A 22627-nucleotide genomic window follows, 5' to 3' on the forward strand; every position below is an offset into this window, starting at 1 on the left:
CTAAAAAGTTTGATTAAAGGGTGTTTGAAATTGCCTGATGTTTTGTCAATGGGGGACACATATTCACCGTTTTTATACATCTATTTAAACATAACTAACTGCAGCTTTAAACATTATTTTTCAAATCAATTTCATTATAGATGAATAGCAGACATTTTTCAAAGGTGTACATAACTGAAATTTAGGGTAATCGGTCAAAGAATTACCAAGAAATACTTCTTTGAAATCGTGTTTTTCATTCAGGAAATTGGCTGCAAATTGTTGTCCGTTTTTTGGTCCTTTGTGGTAAGTGCCGCAATTTTGTCGTAGTTTAAAAGATAATCATATTTGTTATAAAAATCTAATTTACCGGCATATTTCTTCCATTTCAGCTATCCTTTTGAAGTGTTTACACCTCAAAAGCACAAAACTGCGAAAATGTGTCCCTGGCGAATATGTGCGCCCCACTCTATATGTTATTTTTGTGGCATTTTTTTTAGTAAGGGCTGTCCCAAAAATAAATGTATTAGGGAGGTGGGGGAGGAAGGCACTTTTTATTATACCCCACCATGCAAACATTTTAAATAAGATTTTTCAATTAAATGTTCAAGCAATCTTTCTTAAATAACCATCACCCATCAAATTTTATCCCCATACAAATAATTTAGAATTATTCTGGAAAAGCCCTAACCCTTACCAGCTGATATATATTAACAAAAAATAACAAAATTGATATTTTACATTGCAGGTTCGTTCAATGTTCAGGGTTTATTATGGCATACAGAGGGTAATACCATTCTACTGATGAGTAAGGATCAGATGTGTGTATGTTATCTTACTGATAACACGGCTGAGACGGCCGCATAAAACCAGGACAAAGACAGTGCTAAACATTGGGATTGAATAGGGATGTCATACTGAAGAGACGGGCATAGTCATCTGATGTAGAAAGTGATACATTCTGTATAAATGAGCGTCAGTGTTTATAATTTATAATTGTAATATAAGAGGGAAGTACTATCAAACTTGCAGTTTGTGTCTGTTGTATCTAAGAATAAGATTGAAGAATTCTGATAATGTTTTCAGTATGGGATATTTTGTTTAGGTTTGAGAATTCAAGTTTGATATATGGATATGAAGAGAAAAGTAACAGCAAACTTAAATGAGGATTTTAGAAAAATAAAACATAAAGAGAGACATAATTTTGTAAATATACATATTTGACCTAAACAATCATAGAAATTTGTGTAAAAACTTCTGACAATCGTGCTTATTTGGGAGATTTTGTTTTCAAATGTTATATTTATAGGAAGAAAAAATCTGTTATAAAAAGGGCAGATAAATGAAAATCAAATAAAGATTTAAATTTGATATTGTTGGTTGTTTGACTGTGTAGATTAAACCTTAAAAGAAAAGAATTCCTGCTGTAACTTAAAATGAAATTGTCCTGAGATTTATTCTAATCGAAAAACAAATCCCAGATTAAATAATAGTATAGTGCTATTATTGAATATTATACATATCAAATTTGTTGGTACATTCCAGTTTGAAATTTTTTCCGTCCAAGAAAAAAACCATTTGTTTGTATAGTGCTATTATATAAAATGAAATCTATCAAATCTAAACATCTTATAAGTAAAGCATATGTTTGATTTTTATTTTATGTTGTTGAGTAACTGTGTCATTGATGTATACCCTGAATCTAAATTTAAAAGACATAGTTTTTTTTCATGATGCCGAGTTTGAAAAGATTATTTTTTATGAAAATGCATTGTAAGCAACATGATATTTTAATTGGAAAATGCTGAGACACATTTTTTTCTCTTTCTCTCTTAACGGGACAAAAAAATTAAAAAAAGGTTCAGATCAGAAATTTTATTCAATATCTCGGGGCCAGACCCCTTTCAAATTCTTTATTGGAATGTATTTCTTTCAAAGAAAGCAAAAAGCCCAATAAAATGATTAGATGAGAAGAACAGATTTTGTTTTGTTTTGATAGATTTCATTGTATAAAGTAATCGTATATTGAGTGTATGACTGTTATTATATTGAAAAGTTGACAGCATTTAGTTTGTAATCAATTATATTATTATGTAACAATAAATCATTATAAAGTTAGCTAGTCTATCTGCAAAGCCATCTTAACATTTATTCTGTAAACATTGATCAGAAAGAATCAAGAATTGCCTCTGGTTGCCATGTTTTTCTCCAGATCAAACTGGAATCATTAGAAAATAATGAACCATTGTAAAGGCTAATTTTAATCATCATTCCTAAAAAGTTTGGTAAGATTTGACTGTACTTTCAGAGAAATGTTCTAAAACTAGTCGGATCAGAATCCACAATTGCCTCTGTTTGCCATTTTTTTTCAATCTAATTAGATTTATGGGCATTATGTTTTCTGGTCAGTGCGACCATTCGTTCGTCTGTCCATTTGTCCCGCTTCTGGTTCAAGTTTTTAGTAGAGGTAGTTTTTGATAAAGTCCAATCAACTTTAAACTGAGTACACATGTTTCCTAGGATAAGGTTAAACACAAATCACTGATATAAGAGAAATCAGTTACTGAAAGCTAGTTAAAAGTCAATTACAACTTAATTATGAACTCCTGAACTTGAGTATGAATCAGTACACATCCAACAGATTTTGTATGAAGACGTCATGAAAAACGAGAAAAGCAAAATATAAATAAACATTGTAAATACTGTGTGTATTGTAAAGTGTTTCTTTATTCTACATTGGCTAGAGGTATAGGGGGAGGGTTGAGATCTCACAAAACATGTTTAACCCTGTTGCATTTTTGCATCTGTCCCAAGTTGGGAGCCTCTGGCCTTTATTAGTCTTGTATGATTTTTAATTTTAGTTCATTTATATGTTTTAGAGTTAAGTGTGACGTCCATTTTCACTGAACTAGTACATAATTTTACTTGGATGCCAGCTGAGGACCACCTCTGGGTGTGGGATTTTCTCGCTATGTTGAAGAACCATTGGTGGCCTTTGCCTTTTGTCTGCTCTTTGGATGGGTTTTTGTCTCTTTGACATATTCCCTTTTTCCTTTCTCAATTTTATTTATTGACATGATGTAGAATCATAAGTACAAAACTACATTTTACTTGAATCATATCTGGAATCTATTTCCCTATTTTTTCTTTTTAAGTAACTGTGACCTTGATCTTTGACCTTCCCTTTATCTGTGCAAGTTTCATTGCAATCAAATAAATCAAGCTTGTATTACCATCTGGAAACCATTTTGATCGTTGTTGAAGGCTGTGCTCTATAAACTACCGGTAGTTGTAACACCTCTGTCTTTTTGGTCTTTGGTGTATAGTTTATCTCATTTGAAATCATACTACATCTTCTTTTTTTGTATATATTATTTAGGACTATTCCAGAAAAAAATGTAGGGGGGGGGTGGGGGGTTGGAGGGCACATTATATTAATAATACATGGGTGATGGGTATCAGAGCAACTTTTCACACTATAATGCACTATAATTCTCAATTACAATTGTCTGGGTGGCAGGTGCTGACAAAAACTGCCTCCCCCCCCCCCACTACATTTTTTTTTTTATTTTAACCTTTAAATGTAACATATTTTGATTGTATTTACTTTTTTTCACAATATTCACTGTGTCTAATAATGTACAACATACATTATTTCTTTTGTGTTGGAGAGCTGTATCATTGTCAATCATACCACATCATCTGATTAGCCATACTACAATGATATTTACTATTCATGCTTGGCATTTTTTACATGCCACTTACATATTGACAAAACACATTGTATGTAGTAAATTTTTTATCAATTTTAAAGGTTCAAATATTGAATGAATTCATTATAATTCTATCTAACAATATTAACTTTACAAAATAATATGGGCTCTACCTGTGCCCTGTGTTAAACTAAAAAGTTGACAAATATACAGGTATATGGCACAAAGGCTTGCATATATAATGTACAAAGACCAGCAAAAATTTGTTGTTTGCAGGGATACTAATCCTACAATACTAATTGAAGCAAAAGCAGGTAGCATATCCTGTTTGCCTGACGTTACATATTTAACAGTGTGTGTGATAACTTTTTTTTACCAAAATGGCAAAGTGTAAAAGAAACAGAGAATTGTCAAAAAATAATTGAAATTAACAGATTTTAAAACTGTTACAATTTCCATTTAGTGACTTGCATATAAATTCAACTCTTATAGGACAATGTGTAATACAAACAAACATTAATTTGTGATTGTGCTAGAGAATTTCTACAACAAATTAAAGCTGGTCATTGTCACGGAATCTAGATCTATAGCATGTCTCTATCACCAAGGCTAGATCTGAAGCTGACCTCTGTCACATAGGCTAGATCTATACACCAGTCTCTATTACATAGCTTAGATCTATGCACTAGTTTCTGTCACGGACGCTAGATCTGTAGCTGATCTCTGTGACGGAGGCTAGATCTATGCACCAATGTTGATATTTTAGCATCAAATTTGGAAGCAGTTTACTGACTTAGATATCATAATAATTACATATTAATTTGTATTGCACATTAAAATTATTGGCAAAATGAAGTGATGTACAAAAGCATTACAACTATCTCCTCAATGATATATACAAGTATGAACTTGGAACACAGATACAATCTGAAAGTTTTTCTTGCATTTTATGCAAATCCCGTTTAAAGAAAATTTACTTGTATTTTTGAGTGCCACTTTTAAGTCGGTATCTATTTTTTTCAAAAGATTGAAAAAAAAAACCTATAAACCAAAAAAATAAAGAAAGTATTAGACTAATGTAATCTACAATGTTATTCACAACCTTTAAGTATATGCTGAATTTTTGATAAAATGCCCTCAATTCTTTTTTAACATTTGTACATATTTTTAATAAATTATGCTCTGTATTTATTATGCTGAAAACTCACATCAAAGCAACAAATCTGCAAGCACATCTGCTTAATAAACAAACTCACATCTTTTTCTCCTTATCAGTGAAAACTATAATTTTTCTTCTGAATTTCAAGGAAACAACATTTTTTCCTCCAAATATTCTTAACTTTCAACAGTCACATAGGTCATATTTAGAAATTATAAACTTATATATAATTTTAAAAACATTGCATGCCTGGAATACAATTTAAATTGTAAGCTATGTAGCTTTTCAAATTAACAGGTTACATCTAAGTTTGCATAGTGATGTTTTATTACTGACTGATATGAAATGTATTGAGAACTTTAAATTGAAGAAAATGGACAATATGTTCCTTCATTTCCTAAAAACATGGACTTTGGAAGAATTGAATCTTCTTAAATGTCAATGCAAGCCTATGTTATGCACAGAATAATTCTTAACACAGAACAATAAAAAAAATACTGAGCAATTAAATTTAACTAAATATATTGCACAAAAAAAATAAAATAAAAAAACTTAATACAACTAAACTTTAATATGTTTTCCATAAAAAAAAACAATGCATCTTTTTTCACTGCTTACATTTGTATATGTAAAATACATTGTACCACACAAAAGTTACTCTCTGATGAATCATAAAAAAATACAAAAACTGGACTACAGATTATGTAAGTTTTGCATTATCAGATGAAAATATCAATGGTCAAAAACATTGAACCTGATGGAGAGAAAATTTCAAGGGTCAAAACACTGATCATGATGGAGAGAAAATTTCAATGGTCAAAACACTGTGTCTGGAAGATGGAGAGAAAAGTTTAAATGAATCTGAGATCATTAGAATAGTTCTGTAAAAAGTGGACCAATTGGTAATTAAACACTATATTATTTCCAATAAATTGAACAAACCTGTTTTACAGGTGTTAATATCATTAACATCACATTACAAACAGTTTGTAGTAGTATTTTTTTTCACCGAAGCCAATAATTTTATGACTGTTAAAGGATCAAGCAGTTATAATGCAATTGTAATACTGAACATTGTGGAGCAGTTAAGTTCAAAATTGACTGTCAAATCTTGTGAACATCGCATGGACACATCACTTGTTTATTTATTACAGGTATGTAATTTACTGACTGTAAATTAATATAACATATCCTTGTAATTCGTGCATAATTAATAAATGTACATAAACTAATTTTATTAATTTTGATTGATACAAACACATTCAACATTAAATATTAATTACATATAAATAATACTAAATGCATCAATATTTCTACTTTCAACGTCCATTCTTATAGTTGATTCCTTTAAAGCACCAATTTGTCAGTATCAAAAATTACAAATACTTCATCACAATCTTTCTTGACCATCTTCACACATATTCAAGTCATCTAAAAATAGTCTTCTCATTCATTCAAATTCAGTCTATAAATAGACTACATCACTATGGCTACACATCAATTATTTCTGGACTAGATAAATTTGAGAGAACATGATTGGCTGCTCTCTGGACATCCCAGTCACATGCCATTAAGGCTTCCTTACAAAGGGTTATGTCCCCTAGTTGAGCACTTAATAATTGTTTGAGTTTAACATATTTTATTGCCATGGGAACAATCCATTTAGTCTCTGTTAGGGCCTGCTGGCAATCTTCAACACTAATCTGTAATATAATAGTAGTTGTTATTTCATTTTCAAAAGGGAACAAAGAACCTCTAGCCTTTATTAGTCTTGTATGTTTATTTTAATTTTGGTTTATTTACATGTTTCATAGTTTAGTGTGATGTTCATTTTTGCTGAACTAGCATACATTTTTTTTAAGGGGCTAACTGAAGCCGGCATCTGCAAGAGGGATTTTCTTGCAGTGTTGAAGACCAATTGATGGCCTTTGGTTGTTTTCTGTCCTTTGATCAGGTTGTCTTTTCGACACATTACCCATTTCCATTCTCATTATCATCAAACATTATGTGCTGCATTGCTACGGGTTCTCAACATATCAGACAAAAATTATAAGGTTGCTTTAATCTATAATCTTGTACATGTATATAACTCATTTCTGGAAAGTGACATTTGTTGCTTAAATAGTGAAACAAAAAATTGCCATTTTAAGGGAGTAAATTTTGTTTTGAAATAATGAATATTAAATTAATAAATATGTATAATTGATAACAATAGTACACACACTGAAATGTCTGGCCTTCTTTTCTTATCATTGATATTATGTTGATAATCCTAAATATTAAGCTTTTATTACAACTGTCACAAAAACTTAACATTAACCAAGAAAACCATGAAAATGAGGTCAAAGTCAGATGAACCATGCCAGGCAGACATGTATAGCTAACAATTCTTCTGTACAACTAATACAGTTGACCAATTCTTGTAGTTTAAGAAAAACAGACCAAAACACAAAAACTTAACACTGAGCAATGAACCATGAAAATGAGGTCAAGGTCAAATAAAACATGCACGACTGACATATAGATTAAAATATTTCTATACACCAAATATAGTTGAACAATTGCATATAGTATTAGAAAAAAAGACCAAAATACAAAAACTTAACGTTTACAATTGAACCATGAAAATGAGGTCAAGGTCAAATGATACCAGCCAGCTAGACATAATTTTAAACTTTTTTCAAATCGTCACTGAACTATGAAAATGGGGTCAAGGACATTGGACATGTGAATGACGAAAACTTCGTAATATGATACATCTATATACAAAGTATTTTAAGCATCCAGGTCTTCCACCTTCTAAAATATAAATCTAACACTGCCACCGCTGCTGGATCACTATCCCTATGTCAAGCTTTCTGCAACAAAAGTCGCAGGCTTGACAAAAACTACAATACTTTTTCAGGGGAAGCGAAGTGGTCTTAGAAGTAGAACTACTCTACAAGAGACTGTCAACACTGAGGTTATGAGTTTGAATTCTGCACATGACAAGAACTGTGGTTCTCTCTGATACTCTTTTCTCAACAAATTATTGACAGCCACTAAATAGCCCAATAGTAATGAAAGTGGCGTTAAACACCAAATTATCAATACTTGTACATAATTACCTCATTTTTAAACACAGATCTCATCATCTCTACTTCCTCGCAGTTCTTCTCCCTGTATAATGTAGAAATAGTCTGGTTATAAAAGCTTCCATCACCAAATACATACATGCACAAGTTCACAGGAATTATCTCCCTTACCACTGCTTTAGCAAATCAACTGTTTAGGATGAAGTCCAATGTCAATACTACATGGAATTCCATAAAATAATCTAATTTATTTAACAAAAAAATTAACGTCCCTATATCTAATCTTTACCTGAAGGACGCTACACTGAAACAGTTTCAAGTTTGATTAATTTTGTATACATACTTTTATCTTTGAAAAAAAATACAGTGAAACTTGGCACATACGTTTTTACATTGATATAAATATATTTATATAGAGATATATGTTTATAAAGTCAAGCATTGATGATGATGATACTTTAGCCTACAACTTGATGTAATGTTCTTACATGCAAATTACCTGGTTTATATCTCTTGCAGGAATTTTCCTATATATTACATTTTACTACTTCTTTTAAAGTACCATGAAATATGTTCAAATTCTTTTGAAAAATACTTCATTGTACCATGTATAATGTCCAGTTGCAAATATTTCAGGCTTATTCCGAACCAGTACAAACTTAAATATCGGTATTCATTCTTTTGAATTGACATTCATATGAAGATGTGGTAAGAGTGCAAATGAGACAACACTCCATCCAAGTCACAATTTGTAAAAGTAAAACATTATAGGTCAACGGACAGTCTTCAATAAGGAGCATATATATAGTGTTACAAACTTGCATTCAGTGCAAGACTGCAAAAACTGCTAAAGTTACAGCATTTTCACTTCTCATCATTAATATTTAGAGGTAAGCCTTAAAAAGATATTTGGCTAAAAAATACCAGTCTCTGGTGATAGCAGTCTCATTTGCAATCATAACAAATCTCCTTATCTTATATTGAAGAAATTTACTTTTTGGCAACTTCTGAGACTATAAAATAGCTCATATCATATCTCCTGATTTCGGATGCCAATATAAAACGAGGGTGTCATCAAGGAGAGAGAAATTTTGCCAGGCAGTAGTTCAATTAAGAACCCAACAGAAAGCTCTTGCAAGGGTTCTTAAAAATGGTGAAAACAAAGCACTCTTCAATGGGCATCATATTTAACCCTGATGTTGCATATAACAAAGCCAAAGGGACACCAAAATTAAGAAAGGATTTTTCTATGCTGTAAATTTAGAAATTATCTTGAGGTAATTATCAATATGAATAAACCACTGCTTGAGTATTGAAATAGTAAGAACTTTCATTCTCATATCTTTTTTAAGATCACAACAATTGAACTCGCATTCTTATTCATTATTAAAAAAATCACAATAATTTCCAAATTTACAGTCTCTTAGTCAATATTAGAGGAACAATTTAAAAATGCAAAGAATTGTAACCAGCTTTACTCAGAGAGCTTCTCTTAAGAATTATATCATGTTCATGGTGCCACAAACAAAAGAAGTGTCACCAACTTCTCCTGTATTGGTTTCATTCAGAGAGACAAAATCAGAAAGCTAATAAAAACAATTGGAATGTTTTGATACTGTTAATTTTAGTATTTTACATAAAAGTTTAAAATAATAGGAAGTACATGTACACCACTAATTAATGGCCCCATTGCTTTCTATGTTAAATTCCTCAATTTCGAGTGGTCACAGCTCTTTTATCTTAAGTTCAAATAAAGTGACAATCATTGCATGTCAAAGCAACACCTTCTGGTGTCCTGTACTGAAAAAAATCAACATACCTTACATGGCATATAAGAAAGAACTGGTTCCAGGAACTTCGGATGTACCAAAACAGGTACTTCCGATCTGACAAAAAGGAAAAATGTACCCTCCTTTTTAAATTTCATGCCATTTTTTTATTATTCAAATTTATCAGTCAAAAATTGTTCTGCAATGATCACCAGTCATGCAGCTTTCATTTGATACCAAAATTAATAAAATATTCTAAATATTTTGAAAGTTATGTCCATGCGTAGGAACTATTTTGTGTTAAATATGTACTACTTTCTGGTATGTGCTTTCTGGCCGGGCCTGAATTAGTGGTGTTACACCAAAAGATTCTAAAAATGGTTGTTGTGTGAAACAACTTCAGGGGAAATTGGCCTTTCTTTTGTTAAAAAAAAAAGTGTCATCCAGAGCATTATAAGGGGGAGCTAACTCTTATGTACTAGAACCAAATAAAAAAATCTATATTGGTATGTCAAGGCAATGCTATACATGTTTAAGCATTTCAAAAGACTAGATGTCTGATTATTAAAATGTATATAAGTATTAGTATTAGTTTTACCACAACATCAATATATATATACTAACTGTTATAAAATTCACTAAATTATTATTTTACATTTGTAGTATTAAAATTTTAATTCAACAACAAAAAGCATATAACATAAAAGTATAAAAAATATTAATTAATATGAAAAACCTATTACAAGTGTACAGCTTTAACCATATTTCATTCTTCAAAAGAACGTACTTGTCCTGAATATGGATGAAATATTTGCCACTGGACAGTAGGAAAGTTACAATCAATAAAAAAAGGTAAACAGAAATTTTGACAAATCTATCTAAACATTATAATTTCATTAATGTCACATATGTATTTCACTAAAGGTGTTCCCCTGTACAACAGATAATGTAGTTGACTGGTTCCATGGGACTGTTATCTGTAGAATTATTAGGCAGGAATCCAGTTAGATGTTCTATATTGTTTTTGGTGTATAGTAAGCTGTTATTGAACCCTAAACATGGGAGGGTGGAAACTGCAATATCTGTGGTACTAGGAAACATTATGACTTATGTGCACTTACAACTCTGGTTAATTATTGTATTATAAAATTTATAAAGAAATTTCTAAAGGAAATAATCATAAATATAAATCTGAGATCATAAACAATTTTACACAATGTAAACAATTGATGTCTGCTACAACCTTTCAACATCTATACACCCCATGCTGTTAGTGTGCTTAAAACAGTGAATTTCAAATCCTAATGGAACTTACAGAAATTAACATTCAGTTTGTCTGTACTACTGTACTTATATGTAACTACTGCACTCTATCATTCTATCACTCTAAGTCTTGTACCTACTTATTCAATTCATCAAGGTTAAAAATTTGCCTCTCAGTAGTTTTTCATGACACTGACCTTTCAATTTGCCACCTAATATTTATATAAGGGTGCACTGTTGTAGCAGTGATTCAAAAATGAAATTTAGGAAATTCATTTTGCAAAAAAGCCCTAGTTTCAATGTCCATTTCTTTAAAAAATATTTCATTCTTCTGAATCCATTTCCTTTTTTTCAAAATGACATTTCCTTAATTCTGAAGGATATCCTTTGCAATTACTGAGGGTAAATTGGTTTGGTATTCCCAGGCGGTAATTCCTTTAATCTAGTGAAGTTTAGTGATTTATAGAAAAAAATATTAGGGCATGCCTTTGTGTATAACAACTCAACTCTTACATCAAGTCCAGAAATGAGTTTTATGTATGAACATTCTGGAACATTTGTTTGGTAAGATATGATGAATATACATATTCTAAAAAAATCTATACAAAAACTGATATAAAAAAAAAGATTTTAACATTATAAAATTCATTAGAAAAAGCAAAATATGTTCATTAGTTACATTGTCTTTGATTTTGCATATTTCAAAGTTTTGTACATAAAAAAAAATTAACAGTTTGGAAATTTAATGTATGGCATCATAGAATTAAAGAGTAGAGAGGAAAAAGAGATAAAGCTAGTTTAAAATAAACTGAATAAAAATTAATAAATAGAAGTTAATAAATTATAAAGCTGCCTTGCTAGTTACAAAAACAAAAAGTGCTGAGTTAGTAATAAAGATTTACATTTTAACTATTGGTCCAACTACCCAATCAATGTCATTCTTGGGAAAGTAGGATTAGTCTGGAAACATTCCCAATCACCACCTTTTTATTATTGATTTGAAAAGGTGCATCACTCAAATTCCCCGAAGAGGTAGTTTAATTTGTAATAGTTATTTCCCTTTAGCACCAAATTAGAGGGCAACATGCACAAATTCCTTTATAAATCTACCTAATTCAACTAGTTAATCAACTGCTACTAGACTTGTTCTGGGTGAGGGAATTTCTCAGTGTTGAAGACCCCTTGGTGGCCTTGGGCTGATTTTTGCTCTTTAGCCTGGTTGTTGTCTCTTTGACAAATTACCATTTTCAAATCTTAATTTTATGGTTTTTGTTTTCTGAATACCTCATATAAACCATTCCTATGATCCCGGAGTCCCGATAAAGGTCCTCCCCTCCCCCCCCCTTTTCCACCATAGCAGCCAAGGCAAATAACTCTTGAATCAAATTTCATTAAAGGAAACTGTATATTATATGAAGCCATGTCTATGAGTTTCATTAAAGAGTATCTCATTAGTAAAGTATTTTTCTTGATGAGGGGATATACTATTCCATCTGGAACTATATACATGTTAGGGTCCAGTTCAGAGATACAAATTCTGATAATTGAAGAGTTCAACAAAATTCTGAAAAATTATCTTACTATTTACTAAGAGAAACTATAAAATTATTACAGTCCTCTTTTCTCCAGATCAAAAAGTAAAAAAAAAATCTAATTCCTTTTTTTAGTATGGCAAATGTCAAAGCTAGCATCAGTAAGCCATGTTAACTTTTTTACTTACTTTTTTTGATTGGCTATTTTTTCATAATTATAAATCAGACTAAATTAGTTAAATGACATAACTTATAAATAAGTCTTAACAGCATTTTAACAAGGGGAAATATTTTGTTGGTTCTTTCCAGCAACCCTGCCATGCATCTTTTCATTACACCAGAAGCCTATTCCTTGGCACAGATTCACTATGTCCAACTACTTCCTAAATTTGATTTTAAACTTACTGAATATAACTAGCATCAGACCCATCTATGATAAAAATATAATAAATTATGATTCATCTAGTTTTCTAAATCTACATAAATTATTCTTATATTAAAATCTACTTGGGATGAGTAAGAATGACATTGACCTTTGACCCCAATCTAATACCTATGAAGCAGCTTATAACTCCAGATAAAATGCTGAAATAGAATACACAACAATCAAGTGTCAGTGATTAAAAAGCAAAAGATGAGGAGTGTGTACTGTATACAGCAGGTCATTTGTCAACTGGTTACAAATATTGTATCTGACTGATTTGCCTGAGAGTCCATTGATGTAGTGACCTTGAAAAGGTACCAGTGTTTCTTCAAAATATGCACTGATACCATTTTATAGAAATGTGATTATCATTCCAAATTGGCATTTCTTGCAATAATACAAGAATTTTCTGGGCTTACAGTCATAAATTTGGGTATTGAGTTATGACCCTTGGCACTAAAATTGATTTTACAGAAATATTGAATTCAAAGGGGGAATATCCATTGTTATGTTGATTTTGTTCGAACCAATTATAGAGATGTACCAATTCAAAAAAGTTTCATTGAACATCATCTTCCATGAATAAATAAGTTCAAACAAATTGTGCATGAAATTTCTGTGATATATTTGATAAATCTTTGAAAAAAAGGTTATAAGTATTCTCCTTGCCAACAAAGTATCGTTAAACATGATAAAGTATCAGTAGAGTCATCCAAAAATTAATCATAAACATTATTACAATCTTTGAGAATTATGAATAAAAAATTCAGAATTGAAATTCTTGTTAAAAATCTTTTTATTGTAATCCCTGAATATATTAATCATCATTTAAATCATTGCCAAGATAGCCTCTAAAATATCATCATTTAAATCATTGCCAAGAGAGCCTTTAAAATATCATCATTATAAACCTTGCTAACATGGTCTTCAAAATAACTTAAAATACCAAGGTATGTCTTGAAAAAATTAATAAAGGGCCAATAAATTATGGAATAAAATACAGCTGGGCTGAAAAACCCTTCAGTATTTCAAAGAATCTCCAAGTTTTGTAAAGTTATTAATTTATAAATATGACGATATTATCATTATGATCCTTGCCAATAAAGCAGATGAGTTAATGTTATAAGTGAACCAAGCAAGCAATCAGTCAGATTATTACGTGAGAAGGTTCCAGCAGAGAGAGAGACTCCTGACCCACAGTTACAGTATATTATAATGAAGGCATCAAGACAGATGAAAGCGTCACACAGCAAAGATGCCATACCTATCAAATGCAAAATCAAGCAAGTCTTCATAGCTGACACCCTCCGAAGTTTTGTAGTTAGCTAGCATGAGTGGTGACACCTCCTCCGAGCTACCCCTATCTGAAATATTTCTACCAGCAAGTGTTAGTGTTTTGACCCAGAAAGGATCTTTTCGGTTGTAAAATCCAAGCTGTTCTAAATTGCACTTGACTTTTTGAAACTGAAATTTGACTCTAGGAAATGTTGAAGATTTAGATGATGTGTCTATTTTTAAAGTAGATGGCGGCGTTATATCATGTCCTTCAAAAACATCATCATCTTCATCTAAACCACTGTCAAATGGTTTGTCGTCAATTTGGTGTTTTTTAAGGGGCGGGGGTGGAGCAGGAGGAAGAGTTCGCTCATGCTGCGTCAATTTGGAGCTCTCCGACCATGCATAATTTCTAACCAATGACTGAGGTGTTGAATGCCCATCGATGCCGCTGTCGTCAATCTGAAGTGGAAACTTTCGTTCCCTCTTGGCACCAATGGGAGTTGAATGTCTTAATGGCATCCTGGGTGGTAATGGCAAGCTATTGCCATCTCCACTAACACTGTTAGACCGGGGTGGTATAGCAGGGGCTCTAGTGGGACTTGGTAAGTTAGTTGCATCTCTTTCTTTAACATGCTGAATGGTCCCTGAATCAACGCTCATTGAGTGATGCAAAGTTGGTATCTTAACATGTAATTTAGAATTATAAGTTTTATGATTCATACCTTGACCAACACGACCTCCACGTATGGGGATAGCACCACCTCTTAACATTCTTAAAGGGTTTGTTTCCACATCTTCATCCCCACCAGTGGATGAGGACATAGCTCCTTTACCAGGAATACCTTGGGGTTCACGAATATTACGAGAATGTCCTTCCTCACTACCGCTGATTACTCCTCTTTGATGATCAAGGGAGCGTCGTATTCTACTCTCCCTTGCAAGTTTATTCATAATTTCACGAGGGGAAGGTTCAGAAAAGTCCTCCCCTACAAAAAGACTGGAAGATTTATTGTAAGAATCCCTACGAGAATCATCCTGACGATTGACTTCTGTAGCACTATTTACCGACTCCGTACCAGAATCAGTATGAACATTGTCTGAATCAGGTTCATCAATCCTTAATACTTCTACATTGTTTTTAATGTCTTCAGAGTCACACTCTGATGTTTGTTCACTAGAAGTGTCTAAAATTTTAGGTCTATATTCATCTTCTGGTAGTTTTACTTTCAGATCATATTCTTGAGGAATTTCTGGCGGTGGTTTTTGTGGACGAGGCACAGGTTCTACTCTCTGTATGATTTCTGGTCTAGGTTTTGGAGCAGGTATTGGTATATCAGATCGTTTGCTGTCAGGCCGTGGTTTTGGAACTGGTTTCTGATGATAACTCATCTCTGTAAATTGATTAAAATTCATTTCAGGTGGTTCTAAGTCAAAGTCATCTATCATTGCAAGAGGCACCCCATATGTACTATCTTGATGTACAGGAGTAACCTCCCTTCTTTCTGGTGTAACCTCTCTTTTCATTGGAGTTATTTCCCTTTTTGCAGGAGTAATTTCTCTTTTTGCAGGAGTTATATCTCTCTTTGCAGGAATTATTTCTCTTTTCGCAGGAGTAATTTCTCTTCTAACTGGAGTTAACTCCCTTTTGACAGGAGTTACCTCTCTTTTAGGTGGAGTAACTTCCCTTTCTTCAGAGGAGTATGAAGTACCAGATTTTTCCTTCACAGAACCTCTCATAACTAACTGGTTATAAGCCTCCATTGCTCCAGGAGGAACACTTTCTACTTGATCTGCTTTATTTTTGATCTCCTCGGAGAAAGTACGTTGACGATCAAGTTTCGGACTACGTTTAAATGAGAATTTGAATCTTGATCCATTCTGTGGTGACCCTGAATCACTTTCTGAATCTGACTGATATTTATCAGGTGACGAAGGTTCTTGTGATGATGACATATGAGAACGAGAACTTAATTCATTTGCCATGGCGATAGCATCATCTATCATTTTTTCATCAGATGCTGACATTGGTTTGACTTTGGCTTGTTTTCGTGGTTCTGGTTTCGGAGGCTCCCTGTTTCGAGGTTCCTGCAAGGCAAAAATTGAACATGCATAGTGATTACATAAATAGATACATGCTGTCTATAATAAAGATATTTTCATATACTCCAGACTTGATTATACTGAAGAAAAGCTGAAGATAATTTCTATAAGAAGAATATAATAATTACCCTATATCCCTTTTCTCCTAATGAGAATATACAATATTTATATGTGAATGTATATGTAAAAAAAAAAAGGATATTTAATTCAGATTTATGATTTTTTCAATCTGTCCATTCATCAATTGCTTGTATAGATTGATTGTTCCTTGTACGTCAGAGATTGTAAATTGAGCAACAGCAACATGCAATGCCATGCACATAATGATCACAGTTGAATTTTTTTGTGTTTGTTTTTTTAAAGTTTTTTTTTCTTTCTATTTTATATCATAATACACTTTTTTAAAGCAAATTAAAGAGAAATATATGTTTCATTCCATATAATTTAACAAAATTTTGCAGAGAAGAAAGATTGAACAGCTATAGCTGTTAAGAGGAAGTAGAATTAGAGGCAGACATACTAGTCTAGGTGGTTGAACAGGAAGTGGTGGTGGTGGTGACTTTGATCCTCTCCCATTGGTCATCAGTTTAGGAGGCGATTCATGTTGAGGTGTTGTAGTTGCTGATGAATCATTTGAAGATGAGTTTGCCAACTTTGCCTCTTTGTCGTTTATTGCTTTCAATACTTCATCCATAAATGAAGGTCCGAAATCAAAAGAACTCTGTAAAATGTCAAGTTTTATAATTAAATATCAATAAAAAAAAAGATATGGTAAATATACAGAAATGACATGTCAGACGGCAATCTTACAACAACAAAAAAACAACAAACAAAAACATGTAGAGATCAGTGAAAGTTATTTAATAATAGACTATGCTTGCTATGATATGGACAAATTATGAATAAATGTCAATACATTTAATGATTTGCATTTTTTTTTTAAATCAAAATCGCAATATTTTTCTCAAGAACAAAAATTTAATTGTGTTTTATTTTATAACTAATGGTCTTGAATCAGGGAAGACTTGTGCCCACGTAAAACTGATTTTAACAGTTAAACACCCATCATACGTTTTACCTGTCCCTAGTCAGGTTATCTGTTTTAAGTTGTAGTCTTTGTATTTAACTTTTTGGAGGAATCTGTATTGTCGGTTTATGTGATTTTTTATTTCATTATCTAATATTTTTGGTAATGTCTATTATAGTTTTTTTTGACATTATCTAATTTATCTTTTATTAATTACAGTGTATTCTGTTTATCCATCACACAAGAGGACCAGAAAAAAAGTTGGATTAAGCAGGGTATTGGAATACTCAGGTTTTTTTCTGCAACAATAGGCATATTTTGGGATAGCCCTAAGATGTTATGAATCATAGACTGTTAGTACAAACGTTTATATATGATTTATTTTTTCATACCGACATGTCAGGCATTTTGAAGTCAGCAAATATAGAATCATCATCTATATCTTGATACTGGAAATCTCCACTATCAACCTCGTCTGTCCTTGTTACATATTGACTGTCTATAGATTCCTGACTTATCCAGGAGTGACCATTAGTACCCAGAGATCCATTCATATTATGTCCATTTTCATCTCTATTAAGACTCACAGTTGATATCCGACTTTCACCTTCTTTCCCTGGAAGATAGATCATAATCATCATTACTTACTATAATTGTAATTACTTCTTTCCTTTCAATAATCTATCCAGGTTGTATTTTCTATTTTTGAACATCCATAAACTATATGGCCCTGTATTAACATGATTTTTTCATAGCATTTTCAAATTAACATATTTTAAGATGGATGTCTTTTTATCCTAAGCATGGAATTAGATCACCATTAATTTCTTTCCATAAATTAAATACAAAAATTTAAAAGTAAATGTTTCTGTTTTAGGGTCTTGATGCTATGCAGATATATTTACAACAAAGGCTTATTTTCATTGTTGAAAGCTATACTGTGACCTATATTTGTTGACTTTAATGTCAATTTGGTCTCTGATGGAGAGTGGTCTCATTGGCAATAATAGCTCATCTTCTTATTTTTACATTATAATATTGTAGTTTTTTCTGCATATTACAAAATGTATAATAAAATATATCATAATGAAATATCTTTTATATGATTTTGCAAAATCTAAATACCAACCTGTACTAGCAACTTTGACTGGCAGTTTGTCGTAATTATCACCAATGAAACCAACATCACCGAAAATAGCACCATCGTAACCAATATGCCCTGTGTGACGAAGGTCATTCTGTGGACCACTGATCATCTCAGCATTGAACCGCCTTAATGACTTCCTGTTTGATTCTGCAATAAATAAATAATAATTTTAATATATTATGGAGATTTTTTTATTTAATGTTTGAAGTCAAGTTCCTGAAAAGTAAAATGTAAACAGAAACAGAAATTGCTAAAAATGGAAAATAAAATTTTATATCAAGATTATCCAATGACATTTTTCAACAGAAATTGACGAAACTGATTAATAAAATTATGTTTCGAAATATTTCCTTTTACATATATAGAGAATAAAAAATAATTCTTATATTAGTTTTAAAACTGATTAAATCATGTGTAAGCGTTGACTGTGTCATTGCATATTTCTGTGTATTATTTAAGCATGTGGCCATTCCCATACAATGGAAGCAATATCTGTGGTACAATATATACCTTTAAACCTGTGTCATTTAACTATACTTGTGTTTCATATTTATGTAAATATCAAATAAAATATATGAGCTTTGACAATCTATAACATATGACAATTTCCTTTGAAAAAAATTTGACTTGGTATGAAAGCCCTCTGGTCAAAATTTATAAGAACAGAATTTACAATGATACAGGAGTATCTTTTATGATGAACAGTAATATCTGTCTAAATTAACTGTATCCCTCAGGACTGTGTTTGGCATAGACACTAGTGTCCACAGTTTACTGGTTTAATTACTACAGAATGTTCTTATTACAAGAGATCAGATGGTTTTAATCAGTTAGTTTTCACTGTTAAAATATTTCTCTAAAATAAATTCTTAATAATTGACATCTTTTATAAAACCCTGAACCTGGAAGGAACCTGTTAGTTTGGAAAAGGTCAAGGATCAGATATAGGGTTCACTCCATTCTAATGTAATTAGTAGAACAGCATGAAGCTTATTTTAGCTCACTTGAATTAATTATAATCAGTTGCAGTTAGCATAAAGCTTTTTCCTTATTTATTTTTAAGGTTTCAAATTTCACATTTGGATATGATTCCACTGCTTTGTTGTTTAAAATCGCGAAATTTTACACCCTAAAAAATAACTCGCTATACGGTATAAATTTAGTGAATGTGACATCCATTTTTTAATAAACTCAAGACAGAACAAATTTTGTTTTAGGGGCCAGTTGAAGCCAGCCTGTGGCTGTGGGATTTTCTTGCTATATTGAATACCAATTGGTGGCCCTTGGTTGTTTTCTGCCCTTTGGTCAGGTTATTTCATGTGACTTAATTTCTATCTAAAAAAGCCCATGCCCCACAGACAGATGATCTATTTTGGAGCTGAGACCCAGTTGTCAAAATTATGGTCCATTCTATCTAAGTATCTAATTAAGAGATCATGCTGCTCCAACTTGTTGAGGATCTGATTAATGACCTTATTTTAAGTGATATTCTAATTTTTTGGCATTATGTGATAAGTCATAAGCTGTTGTCAATATTTTGTTATAGAAGCCACACTACACATCTATTTGTCCCTTCTCCAATCTTACCTTTCTTACCACCCTTTTTGGGGGATTTTTCTTTCTTGTCTGATTCTATAAATAGCATAACCAATCAAATTGTAAAAATAAAGATTTAGGCATAATTGGGGTCTATTGTAGCAAATAGGAGTTAAATCAAAATAAGATTATTCACTACTAAGCATCTAGCAAACATTTTTTTTTTAAAATACAATAAAAAGTAAAATCTTTTATCTTTTATTCAAGAATTAATTGTAATTGTAATATTCATTCCACATTTTTGCATGTCTAACATTTTTTTATCATTAAAAATTTGCAATTCTTTAAAATGATTGTTTTCTTGTTTGCATTTTGGAAACTTGTAGTAAATGTCTGTAGAATTTAACTCCTCTATTTAAAATATATTCAATGTCTAAGTATGTAGAATACTAAACTACCTATAATACTGTATTTATAAAAATGTAAAATTTAGGACTCGGCATGCTGGCATAGTTTCATTATATGACTGACAGTGGCTCTCTGCCAGCATGCAAAATGTGCTCTTGTGCTGAAATAAATGCTATTATGAAATGCATATACATCAAGCAATGATATGATTCTATTCTACAGTATAAATTGTAAGACCCTAAATTCCCAGCTTATAAAAAGAAGAGAAGAAAACTTCTAAATACAGTATAAGAAAATCAGAATAAAATGAAGCATATCTAGATAGTAGTATTCCTTTAATCTAACTACCTAACCTAAATGTTTAAAAAATTTGGCTTGCAAAAAAAACAAAAAAAACAAATTGGTAATAAATGCAAGAAATAATAAAATCCAATATTAGTGTTATAAAAGAAACAATTGAATGTAAAAGAGTAAAAAAATATTAATGTAAATAAAGATGATAGGCAAAAATGTTCATAAAAATTACCCAAAATTTTTATTATAAATCTCTTAAAAAAATTCCACAGCATGAAAGCAAAATTGAGTAAAATCAAAGGACAGGTACACTGATGATTTTGATGATTTTATTGAGTGATCTATGTCATCGTCTAAGTGATAGTAAGTCCTTGACTAATATTTTAGACTCATGTCTGGGTTCAACTTGAGGAAGTTCCAATTTGTTATCAGTATTTTTTGAAGATACTCATAGCAGTTTGTGGATAAAAGCATGATTATGATGTGCAACATTTTCTAGCATTTTTGTTCTTTTTTCTTACCTTTCCTTACAAGTTTGACCATAGGTTGGTCTGAGTCAGCTTTTTCTTTTTTAGAGTCTACATGAAAAATTTACTATTTATTTGGGGTTTCCAAATGGAAATTAAACCAATTTTGTTAATAGATAATGATAAGAAATCAAATATACTTGTTCACAAATATTTAAGTGTAAAATTTCATTAATCTGTAAGACATTTAAAAAAATTATTATAACAATTTAGACAAAATTTTCTAGTAAAAGAAAGATAACTCTATTATGAAAAGGGTTATAAAAAACAGGTGCATTGTATTTTTGGAAGTTTTTAATGTGTATCTTAATCCTCTCTTAAATGGAGCTCTTCCCCTAAAACCATAATTATCATTTAAAAAAAATTTCCATTTTCATTTGAATTGTGTTTTAAGTATGGCAAGCCGGGATAAAAGCAAGATAATGATTTGCAACATTTCCGAGCGGCTTTTTCTTACCTTTTCTTGAAAGTTTGACTTTAGGTGTGTCCAATTCTTTTTCCTTTTTAGAGTCTATATGAAATAAGGATATTTTGTTCTTCACTTTTGGACTGATATTTTTAATAACCATTCACACAAAAAACCATGAATTTACCAAATTTTAATCATTGAAAAATAAGTTAATTTCTATATTCTTTCTTTGTTATATTCAATACAAAAAACTATAGTTTTTGATTTTTGTTGATTTAAAGTTCACTTCAAAAATGTTAAACATTGAAAAACGTGAAATCAAAGTTAAGGCTAATATATATTACTTTGTGAAAAGTTGTGTGTGAGAGCTTACCTTTTCGACTGAGTTTAATTTTGGGTGTGTTTGATTCCTGGTTTTCTCTTTTAGAGTCTATGAAAACAAAGGAGTGCAAATTCACACAAAAGAAACAATACTTTACAAACTAATATTTAATCTTGCTAATAAAAGCTCCAACACTCTTGATTTTGATATTAAGTTCTCTTCTGATAATACATTAGAAAAAGCAATATATAATATGGAATCCAATCCATAATTTTAGGGTAATCCTCAAATATAGAAAAGTCTGTTTCACTGATTATCTTTATTGTTAGCAATATTTTATTAAAAAGGCATAGAAAATGTTGGATTATCTCTTAAAAACTCCAATTACAATGACCATAAAAGTGGTCATGTTCCCAGCCAATGATCAAAATCGGGTCAGATTATTTCATGAGCCAAAAAATATCCAAAACTAATGAATTCAAATTTTTACAGATCCAATGACTTTACTCTATAGAAAATTTATAAATTTTCCTTTTACAATTTTGATTACAAGCAATGTTTTTTTAATAGCTTCAATAACTATCTGAGCTCCAATAACTGTCTGACCAGATTTTATCACTGGCATGTGAATATTCTGTTATTTACGAATCTTTCTTATACATTATC

The 22627-nt window shown here is 31.2% G+C and overlaps 2 protein-coding genes across 51 annotated transcripts in view; one reads left to right on the forward strand and one right to left on the reverse strand.

Annotated features, from left to right (window-relative positions):
• Positions 1 to 2097, forward strand: part of LOC139502349 (WD repeat-containing protein WRAP73-like) — a 54210-nt gene extending 52113 nt beyond the window's left edge. Inside the window, exon 14 of the mRNA XM_071291810.1 lies at positions 728 to 2097. Within this exon, the coding sequence (XP_071147911.1) occupies positions 728 to 846 (119 nt within the window). The 3' untranslated portion in view covers positions 847 to 2097. The remainder of the gene's footprint in view (positions 1 to 727) is intronic.
• Positions 2098 to 3760: 1663 nt separating this feature from the next.
• The window catches only part of LOC139499880 (activated Cdc42 kinase-like), a 111109-nt gene continuing 92242 nt past the window's right edge, over positions 3761 to 22627 (reverse strand). For 16 of the 50 annotated variants that reach the window (XM_071288469.1, XM_071288462.1, XM_071288457.1 and 13 more), the window contains 10 exons: positions 22013 to 22069; positions 21688 to 21741; positions 21225 to 21281; positions 20053 to 20097; positions 18448 to 18612; positions 17711 to 17934; positions 16812 to 17012; positions 14178 to 16276; positions 7959 to 8010; positions 3761 to 6554 (listed from right to left, as the gene is read on the reverse strand). In XM_071288469.1, coding sequence (XP_071144570.1) covers positions 6342 to 6554; positions 7959 to 8010; positions 14178 to 16276; positions 16812 to 17012; positions 17711 to 17934; positions 18448 to 18612; positions 20053 to 20097; positions 21225 to 21281; positions 21688 to 21741; positions 22013 to 22069 — 3167 coding nt within the window. In that variant the 3' untranslated portion in view covers positions 3761 to 6341. The remainder of the gene's footprint in view (positions 6555 to 7958; positions 8011 to 14177; positions 16277 to 16811; positions 17013 to 17710; positions 17935 to 18447; positions 18613 to 20052; positions 20098 to 21224; positions 21282 to 21687; positions 21742 to 22012; positions 22070 to 22627) is intronic. The other 34 variants (XM_071288488.1, XM_071288481.1, XM_071288494.1 and 31 more) reach the window with 9 other exon arrangements.

Source organism: Mytilus edulis, chromosome 13, assembly GCF_963676685.1.
Source record: "Mytilus edulis chromosome 13, xbMytEdul2.2, whole genome shotgun sequence".
Lineage (NCBI taxonomy): Eukaryota > Metazoa > Mollusca > Bivalvia > Mytilida > Mytilidae > Mytilus > Mytilus edulis.